The sequence below is a fragment of the Vombatus ursinus genome, unplaced genomic scaffold, assembly GCF_900497805.2.
Source record: "Vombatus ursinus unplaced genomic scaffold, bare-nosed wombat genome assembly UNPS02010461.1, whole genome shotgun sequence".
Classification (NCBI taxonomy): domain Eukaryota; kingdom Metazoa; phylum Chordata; class Mammalia; order Diprotodontia; family Vombatidae; genus Vombatus; species Vombatus ursinus.
In genome coordinates this window covers 9,557,705-9,578,928 of record NW_020950239.1, presented here as the reverse complement: position 1 = coordinate 9,578,928, position 21,224 = coordinate 9,557,705, and the positions used below count along the sequence as shown (strand labels likewise).

General features: G+C 38.7%; 1 protein-coding gene across 2 annotated transcripts in view; it reads right to left on the bottom strand.

Moving 5' to 3' along the window:
- Positions 1 to 10,190: 10,190 nt before the first annotated feature.
- Positions 10,191 to 21,224, bottom strand: part of LIN54 (lin-54 DREAM MuvB core complex component) — a 79,782-nt gene continuing 68,748 nt past the window's right edge. For both annotated transcript variants that reach the window (XM_027854631.1, XM_027854632.1), the window contains exons 12-13: positions 15,627 to 15,829; positions 10,191 to 12,502 (exon numbers count right to left, since the gene is read on the bottom strand). In XM_027854631.1, the coding sequence (XP_027710432.1) occupies positions 12,301 to 12,502; positions 15,627 to 15,829 (405 nt within the window). In that variant the 3' untranslated portion in view covers positions 10,191 to 12,300. The remainder of the gene's footprint in view (positions 12,503 to 15,626; positions 15,830 to 21,224) is intronic.

Sequence of the window (21,224 nt, the reverse complement as noted above, 5' to 3'; positions counted from 1 at the left end):
ATGTCTCCTCAAAAAAACTTGGCCTCTGGGTTCGGCACTTCCTTGAACTCCCATGCAGTGGTGTACCTCATGTATTTGACAACCAGAGTGGATAATTTCTCAACACTCCCCATATAATAAAATTATTTTCAGTAACAGTCATGAAATGAAAAAAAAAATCAGAATAGAAATGCAGTCAGTGGAAATGTTCTTTTATTAAACTTTGGGTAATCATATTAATAAAAAAAATTAAATATTATGGTACTAAAAACTCTAATAGATTAATACCTTTTAATTACATTAATGTATTTTTTAAAAAAGGAAAAACATGCCTATATATGGTCAGATGCAGTAATGAACAATGACATTAAGGTTTTGGGTATTGATTCCTCTACATATTTGTCAATGACTTCCTCAAATTGATCTCGGCGTATTCATGGTCAATAAACCATATAAACAGGTCTGTCAATTAATTTTCACTTTTTTCTTTTCTTTTCTTTTTCAATCAGCATAATTAGAAATGATAATATGGGTTCTTGGGCTGATAGCCCCAAGTACGGCACAGAACATCTGTCTATTCCCTCTGCTTCCTACCAATTCATGGAGTCTCCTGGCCCTGAAGTTAGCCTGGAGCTGGGTAGCTGCCTGATGTGGGGCAGAGAAGGTAGAGGTTAAGGTGTGTGCCTGGATACTCTGAGGAAAAGCCACAGACAAAGAGTGAGGAGAACCGGTGAGGAATGAAGCAGCTGAGGACGTCCACAGAGAAGCTAGAGGAATCATTTCTTTCATAGGTGAATCCTAAATGGGGCGTGTGGGTCAAAGTCCGATGGAGTCTGGAGTCTGTCAGGCCTTCTCTTGTCCACAGAGGAGTTGATCGCACCCTCTTCCATTGGCCCAGGGAAAGAGAAGGCTGATTGGAAGACCTAGAGACTATTCCGTATTGGAAGGAAGGAAGGAAGTAATAATTCCAAATTGTTAGGAACTTTACTCTTGGAAGGAATGCTTGTAGCTGGGTCCCCGAGTATCTGGGGTGATTTTTTTGGAGCAAATGGTATAACTGGGGGTTCACTTTCAATGTTCAAAGCTCTCTGCAGACAATGCACCCCCATATAGCCCTCTGCTGCAGTCTTGATCTTGCTATGCCAGGGCTCTCACATAACCTTTCATTGTGAAACCACTAGGTGGCTGAAGTGTGCTAGAATTGTAGATTTGAGTTTGCACTCCATGACCTTGGGCAAGTCACTTCCTCTGTGGTTCTCAGAGTTCTCATTCTACAAAATGAGACTGCTGGACTCACTGGCCTCTATAAAGTCTTCTTCCAGCTCAAAATCTATGATCCAATGACTCACACACAGTCAATCAACAAGTATTTATTAAGCACTGTGCTAGGCACTGAAGATAGAAATACAATGAATAACACAATCCCATGTCAATATATGCAGAATAAAAAATATGTATATACAAAGTATTTATTTGGTAGTTTGGGAGAGATGGCACTAGCAGTTTTGGAGTATAAGGAAAGGATTCATATAGCATGTAGTGGTGCTTGAAATGTATCTCGATGGAAGAAAAAGATTCTAAGAAGTGAAAATGAGAAGGGAGTGCACTCCAGGCATGGGGAATAGCCAGTGCAAAGGCCTGGAGGCAGGAGATGGAGTGTCCTGTAAGAACAGACAGTCTGGCTGACAGCCACTTGGGCTGGATCTCAGAGTGCTGGAAGAGGAGTAATATTCAAAGGCACTGAAAAGATAGGTTGGACAAGGTCATTAAGGGTTTGAGAAGCTAAGCAAAGGAGCTCAAAAAGGCCACGAGATCTGGCACTGAAGGGCTCATTAGTTAAGTAAATTGTGGCACAGCAATGGAATGGAATTACCATGCAACAGAACAGAATTTCTTACTGTGCTGTAAGAAATGACAAATACTGAGAAGCCTGGAAAGATCTACACGGGCTGATGCAGAGTGAACTGAGCAGAACCAAGGAAACAAGATACACGATGACTACAGCAATGGAAATGGAAAGAACGGCCAGAAAAAATCGAAAGTGAATGCTGCAGAATTACAAACAACCAGCACGGCTGAAAAGACATTTCCACCTTCACTTCTTTGCAGAGATGGGAGGTCTACGGATGTGGTACATCGCACATATTTCAGACTTTTTGATTTGTTGATCAGTTTTGATTTTTTTTCATCATTTCTTTTCCTCTGGAATTAAGGTTGCTGGGAGAAATACCAACCATTTCAGATGTGCAGATGAAACTACTCTGATGGCAGAAAGTGAAGAAGAATTAAGAAGCCTCTTGATGAAGATGGAAGAGGAGAATGTAAAACCTGGCTTGAAGCTTAACATCAAATAAAATTAAGATCGTGGCAACTGGTTCCATCACTTCCTGGCAAATTGGGGGAGAAGAAATGGAAGTAGTGTCAGATCTTATATTCTTGGGTTCAAAGATCACTGCAAATGGCGACTGCAGACGTGAAATTAAGAGGCTTGCTCCTTGGAAGGAAAGGCATGGCAAATCCAGACAGCATACTAAAAAGTAGAGATAGCAACTTGCCCACAAAGGTCCAGATAGTCAAAGCTATGGTTTTTCTAGTAGCAATGTATGGCTGTGAGAGTTGGACTATAAGGAAAGCTAAATGCTGCAGAATTGAGCCTTTCAAATTGTGGTGCTGGAGAAGACTTTTGAGATTCCCTTGGACAGCAAGGAGATCAAATTAGTCGATACTTAAAGAAATTAATTCAGATTATTCATTGGAAGGTTAGATACTGAAACTGAAGCTTAAATATTCTAGCCACATAATGAGAAGACAGGACTTGGTGGAAAAGACCCTGATGTTGGGAAAATTTGAAGGCAAAAGGAAAAGGAGACTGCAGAGGATGAAACGGATAGACAGTGTCGTGGACGCCATGAACATTAGCTTGGACAGATGTCAGGAGATAGGGGAGGATAGAAGGACCTGGTGTGCTATGGTCCATGGGATCATGAAGAGTTGGACACGACCCAACAACGACAACAAATCCATAGGAAGTAGGTGCTATTGTTATCCCTGTTTTACAGATGAGGAAACTGGGGCAGATAGAGGTTAAGTGACTTGCCCAGGGTCATACATCTAGTAAGTGTCTAAGACCAGATTTCAACTCAGGTCTTTCTCACTTCAGGCCCAGTGCTGTATCCGTTACACCACCTGGCTGAACAACAATAATACTATCTCAATAATAAGGAAAGGGGATTTTGTTGTAGTTGAGATACTCTTTTTTCTCCTGGTCTCATCCTGATATCCCCCGTAGGTCTTTTGCTTCTTAGATTCTTTAACCCATTATTACTCTCTTTGCCTTCTCCACATCTTCCAAACAATGGATATGTTGTTACTTTTGTCTTTAGAGAAATTCTTTTCAAAAGGAATCCTTCCACCCCACACTGAAGTTCTTCTCTTACACTGGCCACATGAAAACAGTTCTAGGTCCTTTATTGCTCTATGAGTGTGTTTAACTTTCTCCTTTTGGGTTAGTTTCAGTGGTGAATGTCCTGCTTGCCTTTGGTTTCTTTTAATGAAATGATACAAATTCTTTCCTTTGGATGAATTTCCAATTTTTTTCTTTGGTGCTTATTTTGTGAGTGCCAACTGACCATCTTTCTTTTTCAGAATATCACAATTTTTCCTTTGATTTCTTATAAAGACTAATCCTGTGTTATTCAGATTGGTTGTTCTTAGAAAATAGACGGTTTTTTCCCTTGTTCCCTAGAAAGCATATTTGATAATATAATTCTGAAATTTGCCTGATGTTTTGCAGTGAGCTAAACTAGATGTTTCTTTCTGTTGATGTTCTTATGGATTCCGTCGAGCTCTATTTTGCCATCTACTTCCAATCTTTCTGGGCAACTTTCCTGTATAATTTGTTGAATTGCAGTGTTCAAGTATTCATTATAATTTGGGAGGGGAAGAGTGCTTACAGTTCTTAGATTTTTCTTGTCTCATCTTATTTTCAAGTTTACTATTCTTGTTTTGTAATGCTTCACATATTCTTCCAGTCTTCACGGTTTTTAAAGTATTCAATTAATTTTCCTTATGCCTCTGCATAACAAGTATGTTATCTTTTTTTTTTTTCAATGAAGTTACAAGTTTTGGAGAATGTTTCTATCCTTTCTTCTCAGTTCTCCTTTCTCCAGTAGGACTTAATTTATTTCTTAGAAACTCTGATTTCTGACCTTATTCCTTGTAATTTTCACTTAATTCTTAGATTCACTCTTCTAAATTATTCTAGAGATTTCTTGTCATTATCATTTCAGGTGAACTTGAAGAATTTGTGGCAATGCCTTCACCATCCTTGGGATGGTGTTTGCCTCAACTTCCTCATCTGTAAAATGAGCTAGAGAAAACAAAGGCAAACTGTCTTTGCTAAGAAAATCCCAAATCGGGTCACAAATAGTCGAACATGACTGAAACAACTGAACAACAACAAAAATTATTGTCAGGGGGAATAATACAAGGAAATTGCTGTTAGGCAAGGAAAAGAGATGGCAGAAGGTGGGGTCCAGCAAAAGACTAGTCAGTGCTGGAGAGTAAAGGTGAATAAAACGCTTTCAATTTCTCTTCTGGCCTTTGGATTGGCAGAAGTCTGAAAATAGAAGATTGGGGGTGGATCACAAAGGGAAGAGAGTTGGGTCCCACCAGCAGAAAAGGAACATACTCTGGTAGCATCATCAGTCCACTCTGTAGATACTATCGAGGCAAGAAGGGCTGATAGGAAGAGTCTTGGAATAAACTTTGTAAATTGGAGTCATATGTCATTATTTATTTCCATTGGCAGAGGAATTGGGGGCATATAGCTCAGAGAGAATTGAATTGGAGTTATGATTCAGATTCAGAGGAAGGATGGCATTTCATTAAAATAGACAAATGATAAGTGAAAATATAAGAACAGGAATTGATATTTGATTCTACAAGAAATAGGGAGCCACAAGATTGTGGAAAAAGTGACATGGTCAGATCACCTGCAATTTAGGAACATCATTTTGGCAGCTATCTGGAAAATGGACTGAAATAGAAAGAAACGAGGCAGGAGACCAATCGGGAGGCAATTGCAGTCATCTGGGCAAGAAGTGATAAGGGTGTGAACTAAACAGGTAGATATGTGACTAGAAAGAAGGAACCAGATTTGAGAGATGTTATATAGGTAGTGCAATCATGTAAAACATATTTCCATATTAGTCATGTTGTAAAAGAAGAAACAGGCCAAAAGAATCACACACACACACACACACACAAAAGTGAAAGATAGTATGTTCTGATCTGCATTCAGACTCCATCAGTTCTTTCTCTGGATGTGAATAGCATTTTTCCTCATGAGTCCTTTGGAATGATCTTGGATCCTTGTGTTGGTTAGAAGAGCTAAGTCAATCATAGTTGATCATGGCACAATGTTGCTGTTACTGTGTACAATATTCTCTTGGTTCTGCTCACTTCACTCAGGATCAGTTCATGTAAGTCTTTCCGGGTTTTTTTGAAATCCACCTACTCACCATTTGTTCTAGAACAGTAGTAGTAGATTACACTCATATACCACAACTTGTTCAACCATTCTCCAATTAATGGGCATCCCCTCAATTTCCAGTTCTTTGCGATTACAAAGAAAGCTGCTATAAATATTTTTTGTACATGTAGGTCCTTTTCCCTTTTCTATGATCTCTTTGGATACAAACCTGGTGGTGGCATTGCTGGATCAAAGGGTACACAGTTTGATTGCCCTTTGGGAATAGTTCCAAATTGCTCTCCAGAATGGTTGTGATCCAACCATTCTGGAGAGCAATCTGAAATTGTACCCAGAGTTATATACTGTGTACACCAGGGGTGAGCCTCTTAAGTCCTCAAGTGCTGCCCTTTGACTGAGGCCGCAGGTTCCCCACCACTGGTATATACCCTTTGAACCAGCAATACCACTACTAGGTCTGTTTCTCAAGGTGATCAACAAAAAAGAAAAAAAAATCTATATATTCTAAAATATCGGTAGCAGCTCTCTTTGAGGTAGCAAAGGACTGGAAATTAAGGGGATGCCCACCAATTGGGGAATTGCTGAACAAGTTGTGGTATATGAATGTAATGGAATACTACTGGGCTATAAGAAATGATGAGCAGGTAGACTTCAGAAAAACCTGGAAAGACTTGCATGAAATACTAAAGAGTGAAATGAGTAGAACTGAGAACATTGTATATATGGTTACACCAATATTGTTCAAAGAACAACTGTGAACAGCTAAGTTATTCTGAGCATTATAAATATTCAAATCAACTACAAAGGACCTATGAAGATGCTATTTACCTCCAGAGAAAGAACTCTAAAGTACGTATAATATGGTTTTACATATATATGTGTGTATACATATATATATATATGTGTGTGTGTGTGTATGTGTGTACGAGTGCAAAATGGTGGCCTTCTCTAATGTGGGGGAGGAAGGGAGACATTTCAAAACTTAAAATGTAACTTTAAAAAATTATATTAAAATTTTTTTTTTGTTCCAAAGAGTTGTTCATTCTCCCATCCCACCCGTCTCTGAAATAGCTGTATTGGAGAAACAAGAAATGCAAACTACCAACCATATGAAAACACCCTAAATCACTATTCATAAGAAAAATGCAGATCAATATACCTCTCAGGTTTCATTCTGCATTCACCAAACTGGAAAAAGACAATAAAAGACATCAGTAATTCACATCGGAAGGGCTGTCAGCAGTTAGCCATACTAGTACTTTCTCAAAAACAACTTACAATTATTCAAGAAAAATCACGAAAACGCTCATACCCTTTAATCCAATGATCTTAACATTAGGCATATTAGTCTACTGATGGAGGTCAATGACAGAGGCCTCAACATATTCATAGCATTTTTTTTGTAGCAAAAACCTCCAAACCCAGAAACAAAGTAGATGTGCATTGATTAGAATGCCTAAACAATGTCTCGTAGTTATCTACTCAAAGGAGAGCAGTGTATTTTATTATTGGTCTTCTGGAACCAAGATTGATCGCTACATTTTTTCTCAATAAAAATCCCCTGGGAAGGCACTGTTAGGCATTGTCATAATGGCAGCTGGTTTTGTCTAATGGTTTTTCTTCGTTAAAAGGGAGGATTCTGTGAAGGGTGTGTTACTAGGAAATAAACTGTGACATAAAAATCAAAACATTAATAAAACATTTAAAACAATGAAAAAAAAATGAGGAAATTAAGTATCTCAGCTAGAAGAAAAAATTAGGTAGAGAAAATTTTTTTCCTAGCCTCTAGATACATAACTTCAATGTGCTTTCCAGTATCCTTTCTATAAATTGGTTGTGTTGAGTAATGAACTATTCCTGATCTTGCCGCTTTGTTTTTATCAGGAAGAAGTATATTATTTGTATGTTATGTAGTAAATCGATACAGTGTGGTGTATGGAGATTCTAGTCTTCGATGTGGGTTCAAGTGCTGACTCTGACACACACTGTGTGACTCCAGGCATGTCACTTAAATTCTTGGTGCTACAGACAACACATTTCTGAGTAGGTAGGTACTGAGCTGTACTGGTAGGGAGAGTTCATGCCAAGGGAATTCCTTATACCAATGAATCCAGTATGAACAAAATCTAACTACAAATTTAACCTTTTAGATTTTGAATGTAAATAGAAAATTATACACCTAGTATCCCTTTTAAATCTAATTGTCTCTATTTCGTGTTTCACTTCTTCCTGTGCCATTAACAAAACGTACAGCTATCACTGGAATCAAAACAATTTTGTGTTCTGGCATTTTTAAATATGAGAACATTCATGTTGAAAAGGAATTCAGTAAGTTGTCCATAGGCCAGCCCCTATTAAAATGCTTGCTAAGACAGCACACTCTTTAAACAGGCATATCCCTACCTCTGGTTTGGCCATTCTTTTATTTCAAGAAAAGGTTTAGAATGTTGCAGTGAAAACAGTACTGGTCTCAAAATAAACAGACCTAAATTCAAATCTTAACCTTGAGATTTATTCTTGGACTTCATAGTCCAAGGGTAATTGGTTATCAGGAAAAGACTACATGAATGAATCTATCTAAAATAGGGACTGTATTAACAGGGGAAACAGTGAAAAAAAGTCTGAATGGGACTTAATCTTTTGAGAAAATGAAACTAAAGTTACGAAAATAAATTTACTTTATTTTATATTTAACAAAATTTAGGTTACAGTTGCAACTATGTGCTAATTTATAGAATAAACATAGAATGAATCAAGTGCTGGGCTTTTTGGGTGTAATTTTTTTTCTGACAAAACTGTATGATAGCAAGATAAGTCATTCTTTACTCAATGACTTTTGTAGCACAATTATAAAAAGGGTCATTAACAAGTGGGATAGAAAGGATCATGGAAGACAAAATAGGCAAAAAGAAAAAACTAAAAAGTGCACAAACAAAACCAATGCAGCTAAAATTAGAGGGGAAGTATGTAACTCAAGGGAAAAAAAAAATCTTTGCAGCAAGTTTCTCTGATAAAGGTCTTATTTCCAAGATATAAATTTAATAAAAGTCATTCCCCAATCAATAAATGTATAAAAGCATATGCACGGGTAGTTTTTCAGAGGAAGAAATCCAAACTGTCAATAAGCCATGTAAAAAAAAAGATTCTTCAAATCAATAATAGAGGAACGCAAATCAAACTCTGGGTTTCACAAAGAGAATCAGTAACAAATGCTGGAAGGTCTATGGGAAAACAGGTATATTAATATATTGTTAATGCAGTTGTGAGCTGGTCTGGCCATTCTGGAAAACAATATGGATCTATGCCCTAGAAGTTATTAAACTGTGCATGCTATTTGACCCAGTGACACCACTACTAGGAGTATGCCTCATAGAGATAAAAGAAAGAGCAAAAGGACTCATATATTAAAAAATGTTTCTATCAGCTCTTCCTGCTGGCAAAAAATTGGGTACTATATTGGAAACTGAGGGGGTACCCATCAACTGGGGAATAGCTGAACAAATAAGGCCACATGAATGCAATGGAACATCACTGTACTTAACAAATAACAAATGGGACAGTTTTAGAAAGACCTGGGGGGACTTGTGTGAAGTAATGCAGAGTGAAGTAAGCAGGACCAGGAGAACAATTTATACAATAAAAACCACACCATAATGACAAGCAATTTGGAAAAACTTAAGAACTCTAAAGCAATTACCAATCGTGATTTCAGTCGGCTCACGGAGAGGTGCCAACTGAGACAGCAATTTTTTGGATGTGGCCAATGTGGGAATTTGTTTTGCTTGACTATGCACATTTGTTATGAGGAAAAAAATAAAAAGGGGTTATTACTGTAAAAATCTTAAGGACTTGGGCCCAAGTCTTCACTGAGTCTAAGGACAGCCTCTATCCACCACGCCAAGCTATGTTTCATTGAGTCATTATAATGTGCTTAGCGTTTCAGCTCCAAATTAAGATTTATAGAATGCTGCTGCTATCAAATTCATTTAATGGTATTAGGCAACGAAATTCTAAAAGGTTTTTAAGTCTTTTAATAAAATACATCATTCAGGGGAAAATTTAGGTACTTAAGAATACCCGATATACTTATTATACATACCTCAAAATCATTTGAACCACTATCTATCATCCCAACCAAAACTGCAGATTGCTCCCTCAATTAAGGAAATTGGAAGAAAAGGTTCAGGAAACGTAACGATAAAATTTATTAGGAAACTGCATATTTAGTGAATATGAAATAACTCTTAAGAATGCAAGCTTTAGCAGTGATTTATCATTTGTAGCCTCTGGTATGTTAAAGGTAAAAAATTTAAATTCTTTTAACTGTTTCATCATAAAGATATTGAGAAGGTACTGAAACTCATAAGAGAAAAGGGCACCAAGAAAAAGTACTTATTATGAGGCTATCACAATTTAGAAAACACTAAAATTGCAAACTTTTGTTGAAAAAGAAATTAAAAGACAATGATAATCATTTTCACAATATGATTTAAGGAATGAAGCAAAGTGACAAATTTTGACCTGTGGGCTCCTTTAAAAAGTAAAAGCTAATTTTACTTTCAATGAATGTCAACTACATATTTTAAAGCTGTCTTACTTATTAAACTGCCAGATATAATAAAAATATAGTATCTTAAAAGAAACTAAAGAAAAATGCAAAATCAAAATTTTTTTTACAGAATAGTATAAATGTTTATTTTTCCTTATGATTTATCTTGCTGCTTTGTTTTTACAATATAGAAAAGTGTATTTTCTGAATAGCTCTAGTAAATATAAATTTATTCTTTTCTACTTTTGGATGTAAATAGAACTAGAAAATGATATACCCAGCCCACCCCAAATATTCTTTTAAAATAATTGAATGAATGTGATTATTAATCTTGTTGAGCGATTTGATGCAAATGGCTAAATACAAAAGGAAAACATTTAGGAAGTACTATATGGGGAGGAAAAAAAATCTTAATACTTTTGATAGCTTGTTGAAAAACCAGAGAAACTAAAAGCAATTGATTGCACCTTCAACTCTTTAGAAGAAAAACATTCTTAACAGTGCCATCATACATAATCTACAATTATAAACCAAATTTCACAAACATTTTCTGCATACAGTATATATAAATACACATCACAAAGGTGCAATTAGAATTAAACACAGAATATGTACAAAATGAACACAGAAGTTTAGTTGTAGACAAAAAATTACTGTAATCTTTTAAAAAATAACTTGATTAGGTATTATTTTATCCACTTACACTAATTTACATTTATACAAATTTTAATTGAACATACTAGTTCGATGTGCTAAGAATAGCTGTACTATCTACATTTAAAGTTACTGCACTGTTACTCTGAAAGTCCAAATAAGAAAAAGAAGATACTTTAATGAATAACGGATTTTCCCCTTAAGGATTATTTAATGTCTATCTTCTACCTGTTGAGTGGACATGCTCACACACATGTATGCACTTTACACATGCTACAAATTCCATTGTGGGAAATAGAACAATCATGTACATGTAATAATTACCGAGAAAGGTAAATTATCTAAAAAAAAATGGCTGAATTCCAACATGGTTATTTCTTTTTCATAAAACCTAAGAGTTCTACTGAATCAGATCCTTAAATAAAAAAGGTTTTTGAGTTACAGAAAATGATTTTCATGTTTTTAGTAATTCTATGAAAAAAATCAGACCTTCAAGCATCACACTACCATCTCCCAATGATCGATTTGGTTTGGATAATTCCGATTCTTTACCAATGCACTATAACATCTTTGATAAAAACATGTCATATTAAATTTGTTTTTTAAAAGAAGAAAAGATTGTGATAACTTTGTTGCGAGGCACACTTCTGTAAATCAAATCAGATTCACAGATCAGTATTCAAAAAGGTCTCTTTCCACAGAAAAAAAACCAAATGATCAGATTTCACCAGCTCTCGTGGCTTTGATATCTAGATCTGTCGAACCCTCAACAAATGATATACTTGATAAATACATGTTAATATGACTACTTGGTGACATTAACTGATGTTTACTTTTTAATCATGTCCCTAGTATTTCCATTTCAATATCTAGGAAACTTTCTGACCATTTATTCTTGTTCTAAATCTATACCACCATTTTGAAAAAGAAACCAGAGAAATCCCAGAGCACTTGTTAATCAGTCCCATTATACAGAAATATATTACCCGTCCTCGGATATTTAGCTTACAATTTTTATTAATACATTATAAGATCTTTTTAAAAACAAAATAATATTCATTTTAAAAGCTGTGCCTGTGGATTATTATCCTTCTCACACTTAAAATGTGGCAACAGGGCATTACTCCACTTTTCATCCTACAGAGTTAATTTTTAAAAGGTAGCACTGACATTTCTGTAACAAAATATTTCTTGAGTATTTTTCTCCAGAATTAGTTCACGTGTATTTTCCAAGATCAAGCCTTTGACCAAGTAAAGGTTTCTCACCAATATTTCTTCAGCTTCCACTTGAATAAAGCAATGCAAAGCTTTCTACCATAAATAACAGATAATTTATAAATGCTCTTCAGGTAAAAGAATCAGAATGACAATCTCATTCTAAGAAACTTAAGCCAATAAATTCAAAAGCAAAACAACCCAAGAAAAATTCAAATTCAGAGAGTTCTAAGTAGATTTACCTAATTTAAAAGAACTAATTCCCCATTAAAAATGTCTTCTTTTTCAGTATTATGAATCCTAGCTCTTTTTAAAACAAGCACTGAATTCCCAATGCAGTCATGCTCTTATCTCCGAGCGTCCCTTGTCTTAAGTGTTCCTCACTGTTCATTTTTCAGTTTTTGTGCAAGACTTAGCAATTCATGGCACAAGGGTCACTCTTGGCCTTCCCCGCGGAGTTGATGACTCTCATTAAGCACCGTCCGAACTCCTCCAGTATCATCCGCTCAGCGGCTGCTTTCGACTTGCCCTTCTTGTCCGCCTGCTCGGCCTGGGCAAGAAGACAGTTACACGTGGCTTCCGCTACTTCCTTGGTCACAAATGTAAATGGTAACCTGCAATGGCAAGAAACCAATCATTCAGTAATGACACACATTGTGCTTGGTAAAACACTTGACTGAAATTTTCTTTTAATTAATAAAACTACACTTCTTCAGGACAAGAAACAAATGCTTCTGAAGTGACCTGAGAATCAAAAATCAAATTATGTTCAGCATAAGAACCTAATAGTTCACAAATGAAAACTGGTGATTCATGTACGATCAACTGACTCTTTAACTGCTATTCTCTTCACTGCCCCGAGGCCATGAATGATAAATAAGTTACAGGCTCTGTCTTGAAGAATCAATCACCAGGTCTGGAGGGAAGGCTGGTGGAGAGAGACGGTAGGTACTTAAAACAAATATTTGTTGAACAAATGAAAAATTCTCACAGGGAAAAAGTCCTTTAAATTTTAAGATCAAAAAAACATTTAGGAGTATAACAACTTTTTTTTTTTTTTTTTTTTTTTGGCAAAACATCTGAAAGTGTGAAGAGCTTTACATGTTTCAATGTCTTTTCTTTATGAATTACAAGTTCCAATCCAGAACTCTGGGGAAAAAATGAAAGCTGCTTTGCAAACAAACAGCCCCACCACAAATGCAGGCTTTGTTAAACACTGGCCTCCGACTTTAGTAAAGTATATTCCATCACAACCAGGAACACACTTATCTGTTCCTAAGCTCTCCTTGAGGCTCAGCACAGGCTATCTGCTGCTCAGTACAGCGCGTGGCACGCAGTAGGAGCTTTGTGTTTACTGACTGACCAAGAAGCCATCCATAACCCCAATCCTCACACACAGGCCACCTGCTGAAAAGCAAGAGCTCAATTTATCCTTCAAAGTCAGCAGGCCTCGCTGGGCAGTGGGAGAGATGCCACGAAGACTCGTCATGGGAAAAAGGTAACAATCTGCAAACGTCTGTCCTAATGGGAGTCTTAATTAAGTACCTTTCTAAATAATTTAAAATTAGGAAGTACTGATAATGCAGAAGTTTCATATTATAACTGTAGGCAATGAAATGTTTTGTTAAAAACAACACTATCAATACATCAACTTGCTCATTTCTTCATATTCAGTTGTTCCAGAGCTGTCCTGCTGGTGTGGGTCTCCCTCTGAACTCCCTTTTGCTCTCTTCTGTGTTTTTGTAACATTTCATTCATGCTTTTAATTTTTTTTCTTTTTTAGCTATCACCAGACCAAGTCCCTCTCCCCCACAAAAAAGTCCTCCCTTCTAGCCAATAAGCAAAGGCAAGCTCAACGAGTCCCTGACCACGTCTGTAGCCCGCGGCCTCTCTGGGAGGAGGTGGGAAGCCTGGTCCATCGCTGGTCTTCTAGAGGCACTGTGGGTCATGACGTTAATCAGAGTTCATAGGCCTTCCCAATCTGTCTTTCTTTTTAGTGCCAAAGTCACTGTATAAACTGCTCTCCTGGTGCAGCTCACTTCATTATCAGTTCACAGACATCTTCCCAGATTCCTATGAATCTGCTCCTTTCATATTTCTTGCCATATAATAATATTCAATTACGTTCACATATCATAATTTGTTCGGTGATTCCCCGACTGATGGATACCCACTTTTTTTACATTCTTTGTTACATTAAAAAAATACTATAAATATCTTTCTACAAATTGGTCCTTTCTATCTTTTAAAAAAATCCCTTTAGGGTTTATGCCCAGTAGCAGCAGGAATGGACCAGGTTATCAAAAGCTTCGAATGTCAAACAGAGAAGTTATACTTGAGGTAGGCAGGGAGACGCTGGAGGCGCCCTGGGGTGAGGGTGGGAGGGCAGTGTGTGTGACACAGTCAGATCTATGCTGTCAAAGTGAAGCAGAAGGACTGGAGTGGGGACAGACTGGAGGCTGGGAGACTTTTTCAATAATTGAAGCAGGAAGTGTTGAGAACCTGAACTAGGGTTGTGGCTGTATGAATGGAAAGACATATTTATTCCTGTTTTTTTAATGTTTTTAGCAGAAACAGGTACTGCAGTTTGTCAGATCTAGACAAATATAATGAAAAAACTAACAAGAAACAAGTTAAGGGCCTGAATAGAATTTTAGAAAAGTTAGGACAATAGAAATAAATACATACCGATGACTGGCACCTTTTTCAAAAACTGGCCATATGCTAGGGCACAAACTATTCATAAACAAATTCTTAGCATCCAGAATTTGGCTGGCCACAGGTCTCCCCCTCAGCATTCTTGGGCACCTCTGAGGGTAAGGGATGGTTCTCGAATGTAAGGATTCTCAAGAATCCATGAGCTTGGACGGGGGAAAAAAATGACTTTTTCTTTTCTTCAAAATAATTGGTTTCTTTGGTAATCCTATGAATTTTATTTGATACATTTAAAAACATGACTCTGAGAAGGGGTCCATAGGGGTCTGTGACACCAGAAAGTTTTAGAAGATCTGCTCTATCCCCATCTCCTGCACCCTGCTGGGATGATCAGTTGAGAATCATCTGAGTCAGCCTTAGGTAGGTACGGTGTAACAGTCAGAACAGCTGGTGCAAAATGTTCGTCATACCTCACCCCCAAAAGTCTGTGGCACTCCCTCAAGTACGTACAAAGTCCAAGGGAAAGTGGGATCATGAGATCACTTCTACCACCATGGTGTGGGAAGTTCCCCGCAAGCATGATGAGAACGCGCCGAGTGTGCTCTTGGCTCTGAAAGCAGACACCGCCCTCAGCTGCCACTGGGATGCCACCGGTACCCCTGGCCACAGAGAAGGAGGGAGAAAGGGAGGGCAAAGGCCCAGACTAACGCTTATTATTCTTTGTAATGGGGGTGGGACGCTAAGAGACAAAAAATTAAAGGAATGTACGATAAGAGGGAAACACCAATTAACAGCCGTAATCAGGAACAGGAATGGGATGACCAGTCAGTCAAGAAGGACTTGCTAGGCTTTTGCTGTGTGCCAGGGACTGTACTGGACAGATGTTCAGAACAGAAAAACAACCAGGAAAGGCATCAATTAGTAAACACATTTTCAACAGCTACCGTGTGCCTCTGTCTGCTTCAGCCTCCTCGGCTACCTCCCACGGCTGGCGTGAGGCTCACACGTTGGCCAAGCGCTTGGCACAGGGCCCCCACGGTTCCTCCCTCCTTACTGGGTGACTGCGACGCTCAAGTCACTTACTTTCCCCCTCCACTTGTCAAGGCAGGCGTTGGTCTAGTGAGCAGGTCCGAGATCTGGGAGGACAACTTTGTCTTCGCCGCCGTCTGCTGCTGGACTCTGACCTCTGCTGCGTCGGCCAAGTGCATCAAAGTCTTTCGTTCTGGGCTTTCTTCAAAATTCTTACATCCAATACATTTGCATATTGAGGAACACATTATTTTTGCCTAAAAGATCAAGTAAGGAAAGGTTAAGGATCTAGCATTGACTTTACAGAGATAAAAAATTGGTAGATAGGATTGCATTAGATTCCACTATGGAAAGGCTAATTACACAATCAGGCATTTATTTCAATCCCAACTTAAACACACTCGAGGTACAAACGTGGGCCAAGCTAGGCGTACAACAAGCAACGTTCCCCTGAGTCACTGCCTCAGAATTTACCAGCTGTGTGATCCCAGGCAAGGCGCTGAACCTCTCCAGACCAAATTCACCAGGGAATCAAAGTGGGGAGGGGGCATGAGGAAGAACACCGCCAGGAAGGGGACAGCTGCAAGCAAAACATACTTTCTGATCCCCAAAGGGGACGGAGTAAAAGGAGAAAAGACCCAGACCCAGACCCTGCGGTGGTGACTTGGGCTGACTTTTGGAGTGCTCCGATCACCACGGGGATCAACCGTGGCTCTAGAGGTGGGCGATGGAGAAGGTTACCCTCCTCCCAACAGAAGGGGAAACATGGAGGATGGACACAACATCTAAGAAAGAGACGTACAATTTTGGACATGGCCGCTGTGTGGATTTGTTTTACTTGACCGTGCTCATTTGTTGCAGGGATCTCTCTCTCCCTCCCTCCCTCCTTCCTGTTTTCAACGGGAAGGAGGAAGGGAGGCTAGCATAACACCAAAAATAAAGGAAATTCGCAGAGGAGGGAGTAGCAGGAAAGGGCACATCTGAGTTCTAACCAACTACACTTCCAACCCGACCTACAAAGTGCTTCAGAATGCGTGCTGGTTGGGAAATCCAAGAAAAAGAGTCATGTTACAGCCCAGTACAGCACAGGGAGACAGAGGTCTGTGGACACGGAGGTCAGGGGCGAGCCAGGAATCAGCCTTCCTGCGCAGGAAGGGGCTGTGTACCAGGACAGTAAGTGGTCCCAAGTCCAGCAGGGAGCGTTGTAAGGGAGAGCAGTAACTAACAACGTCACAGATACGGGGCTGAGTAAGGAGGGGACCTACACCTAAGGGGGGCATTCCAGGGGAGAAGGACTCAGGGGCCCTGGGCTGTCTCCTGAGCAAGGAGCAAGTTTAGAAGCAAGCAGCACCTGTGTGGTTCTGACTGCAGGAGCCGAGGGGGGGTCTCAGCTCCAGCCCCCAGCCCAGGCTGAAGCCTCCAGTGGCATATCTCCGGCAGAAATCGCAAACCAAAGTTCTGTTCCTCTGAACCGGCAGTCTTCCCCTATACTGTTAATGGGTGGATCCAGCACTAGTTTGCTGGAACTCCAAACAGGGCAAGCCTACAGAAGTGTGGCTCAGACTCAAACCTATGCAGAGCTCAGATCAGAGGGAAGCAATCAAATTTGGCTCTGGATCAGACCATTTTGAAGAAACAGTAAGTTTGCAGGCCCCCAACCTAAGCTGTCCCTGAGATCCTGGAATAACACAACACTCAATACCCCAAGAAAGCAGGAGCAGAACAGCCCAGACATAACTTTCAAAATTTGGCATAGCCCAGCCTTAAAATAAAGTGTGATTTTAGGAATTAGGCTGGAAAAATGAGCAAACAGAAATAGAATTCCACCATTAACAGCTATTATGCTGACATGAATGCTCAAAATACAATCTCAGAAAAAAGAAAATGACTCCAAAACATCTATAAGCAAAGCCTCAAAGAGAAACACAGCTTGAGTAGAGTGCAACAAGAATTCCTGAAAGAGTATGAACCATGAGTTTAAGAAAAGAGGAGTTTAAAATTACTTTATAAATTAGAGTGCTAGAATAAAGAAAACTGTAAAATAAATAAGACCCGAGGAAGAAATAATTACAAATAGAATTGACAGCTTGGCATAAGAGGTATAGAACTTTGCAACAAACTCCCTGAAAACCTTACTGAAGAAAACAACTTCCTAAAAATCAGAATGGACCAAAAAGAAGATAGTGACTTCATGGGACAACAAGAAATATTAAAACAAAGTCAAAAGACTGAAAAAAATAAAAGAAAATATGAGGCATCTCATAGTTAAAACAAATCATTTAGAACACAGATCATGAAGAGATCATTTCAGAATCAATGGGCTATCTGAAAGCCATGACTAAAAAAAGAGTCTAGACATCGTATTTCAAGAAATCATAAAAGAAAACTTCCCTGATCTACTAAAAGTAGAAGGCAAAATGGAAATCCAAAAAATCTACTATTCACCTCCTGCAAGAAACCCACAAATGAAAACTTCCAGGATCTTCAACAGCCAAAATTCAGAGCTTCTAGGTCAAAGGAAAAGAATGTAATAAGTAGTCAGAAAGAAAGAATTCAAGTACAGAGGAACCATAGTCAGGATCAAAACACATGATTTAATAGCCACCACTATAAAAGAGAAGAGAGCACAGAATATCATATTCTAGAGGCAAAAGATATAGGCTTATAAACAAGAATAACTTATGCGGCAAAACTCGGTATAATCCTACATGGGAAAAAATGGACCTTTATGAAACAGAGGTCTACCAAGCATTCCTGATAAAAAGGCCAGAGTTGCAGGAAAACTATGAAGTACAAACATAGCCATCAAGGGAAACATAAAAAAGGTAAACAGTGAACAATAGATAAGAACAAAACAAGGATACACTGATTATATTCTAATATGGGCAGCTGAAACATGGGTCCCCTAAGAATCCTACCATCATAAAGGGTCAAAGAGAGAGTCTAATTGAAAGAGGATCTAGGAGTGGTTTTGTTATGTTTTGATGATTTTAAAGCATGGAAAAGAGACAATGGGAAAGGAAATATGGGGAAAATCATCTTACATAATTGGAGTACACACGCTGAAGTCTATGCAAACAAGGAGAAAGGGATGGGAGAGTGCAGCTGACATTTGAACTTTGCTCTCCTCTGGACAACAGAGGGACAATTACATCAGACAGCTGGCTAAGATATTCATTTTACTTAACTGGAAAAAGGAGAGATGGGGAAAAGGAAGTGGGGGGCAGGAATAAGAAGGAAGATGAAGGAAACAATCAGTCCAAAACAAGCTCCAAGAATGTATAAAAATATTTATAGCAGCTCCTTTAGTGTGGCAAAGAATCAGAAACTGAGGGGATGCCCACCAATTGGGGAATGGTTAAATTGATAATGTATGAATTTGATGGAATACTATTGTGCTATTAGAAACGAAGGGGACAGTTTTAGAGAACTGATGCAGAGTGAAGTAAGCAGAACCAGGAGAAGACAAACAACTCTGAAAGATCTAGGAACTGTGATCCACACAATGACCAACTACAATTATGGAAGCCTCACGGTAAAACCCATATCCTTATAGAGAGGTGATGGACTGAGTGAAGACTGAGACTTTTCGGGGGGAAATGGACAAGATAAATTATCATTGTTCCTGTTCTAATAACTTAACAGTGCAGTGATTACCAACCTTTTTTTTTTTTTCAGCCGAAGACAAGATTTATTAGAACATCGGTCATACTGCGCAGACTCTTAAGGAGTCTGAACGTTAGTGAGCTACTGGCTAGATTATGAGAATCTGAGCAGGGGCTAGATTTTAAGAATCTAAGCATCTTAATGGAGACAAGATGGCCCGTATATACCGAAAGACTGTGGGAGGGATCTAGGAGTGTCCAAGTAGTGATTACCAACCTTTTTATGTAGGAGAACCCTCTGTTCACTGACACCTCCCTGCCCTCCCACCCCCCTTTTTGAATGGCTTAGATAGCAGCTGAATTTTTATTCACTTAAATGTCTAAAGAGTTCATTACAGGGAGATGGTATTAACCAAAAGAATGTGATTTATTTTTATAAGGAGATCATTGAACGACTCCTTAACATAAAGGTGACACCCCCATCAACTCAGGCAACAATATGTTAACAAAAAAATGGCTGATCAATACAGACTCGTTTATGAAAATGGATTTTATGACATGCTACTAAAATGACCGAACAGCTGCGTTTTAAGAATATTCTTAAGGACAACAGACTTATGATGTGATGCCAATTAGGCAACAAGGTGGTAGAAGTCACACAACCTATCACTCGCAGATTGTGAAAATTGAGTTATCTACCAGATACCTGGAAAAATATGATGAAGTAGCTAGAATGACATACCAGAAGCTCATTTTCCTTTACAAATTCACAGACAATAAGTCTCTGCATGACCATTCAAAGCCCAGAACATCCTCCAGAATTCCACAAGTTACCTCTCCTGGAGGCAGAGCGTCATTGCCAGCAGAGATGGGGCCCAAAGCCACCAGCAGAGTCCTGCTCACACATTTAAGAACATTTCCAAAAAGATGTGGCCACATGAAATACTCTTCATCTTCCAACTACACAGAATGAAATCTCCAAAGAGATACTAATGGGGGCAGCTAGGTAGTGTGGTGGATAGAGCACCAGCCCTGAAGTCAGGAGGACCTGAGTTCAAATCTGGCCTCAGACCAAAGACTTGACACTTACTAGCTGTGTAACCCTGGGCAAGTCACTTAACCCCAACTGCCTAAAAAAAAAAAAGAGAGAGAGACACTAATGGAAGGAATTAAACGCAAGGCAAGGTCCACATGCTTGCTGTTTTCCAGTCCACTTCGTGAGTTATGCTCACAATGCTTTCAATTTGCAGAATACTACTCTGATTCTCAATTACAAAAAGAAGTTATTTACCCCCGTGCAGTAATCTGAGGAACATTAAACGTAAAAGAATAATAGCAGGTTAGTAACTTTTCACTGGACCGCTTCTAGCTGAGCCCCATTAAATATGAAGAGAACATTCGGGTAACCACAGTAACAGCAGCTCACAGTTACACAGCTGCTTTCACAACTCTGAGGTCGGTGCAATTATTACCCCCATTTCACAGATGAAGAAATTGTGTCTCACAGAGGTTAAGCAGAAGCGCAAAGAGGTATGATTTGAATCTAGGTCTTTCTGACTCCAAGTTCTATCCATTACATCATGATGCTTCTCCATTTATATTAATCACAACTGACGTGTATTTGAAAAACAGGTTTATATGTAAAACTGCGGACTTCAGCCTATAGAGATCATGTCTGCTCACGTACAGAACCACACTGGGATTCCTGGGCCACTGGAAACAACTCTGGCCCACGGTCCTGGCCTACAATTTAGGGACTTTGGAAAAAGATGACATTAAAGGAATCTGCTACCCCTCTAAAATTTCCCTTCCTTCAGTTTGCAAAAATATCGGTTAATCAGGAATCTAGAATATGAATTTATGAGTACCACAAAGGGCATCAGCTAACAGCAATATGCTATTATAAAACCACAACTCTTCAAACTCAAGGCTGGATCTTATCTTAAGGTCATGCTAATAAACCGCAAATGAATTAAGGATAGATGTCACTATTCCAGACCCAAGTAGTGATAAGTAAACTTTAGATAGAGTGCTTAAAGTATTTGGA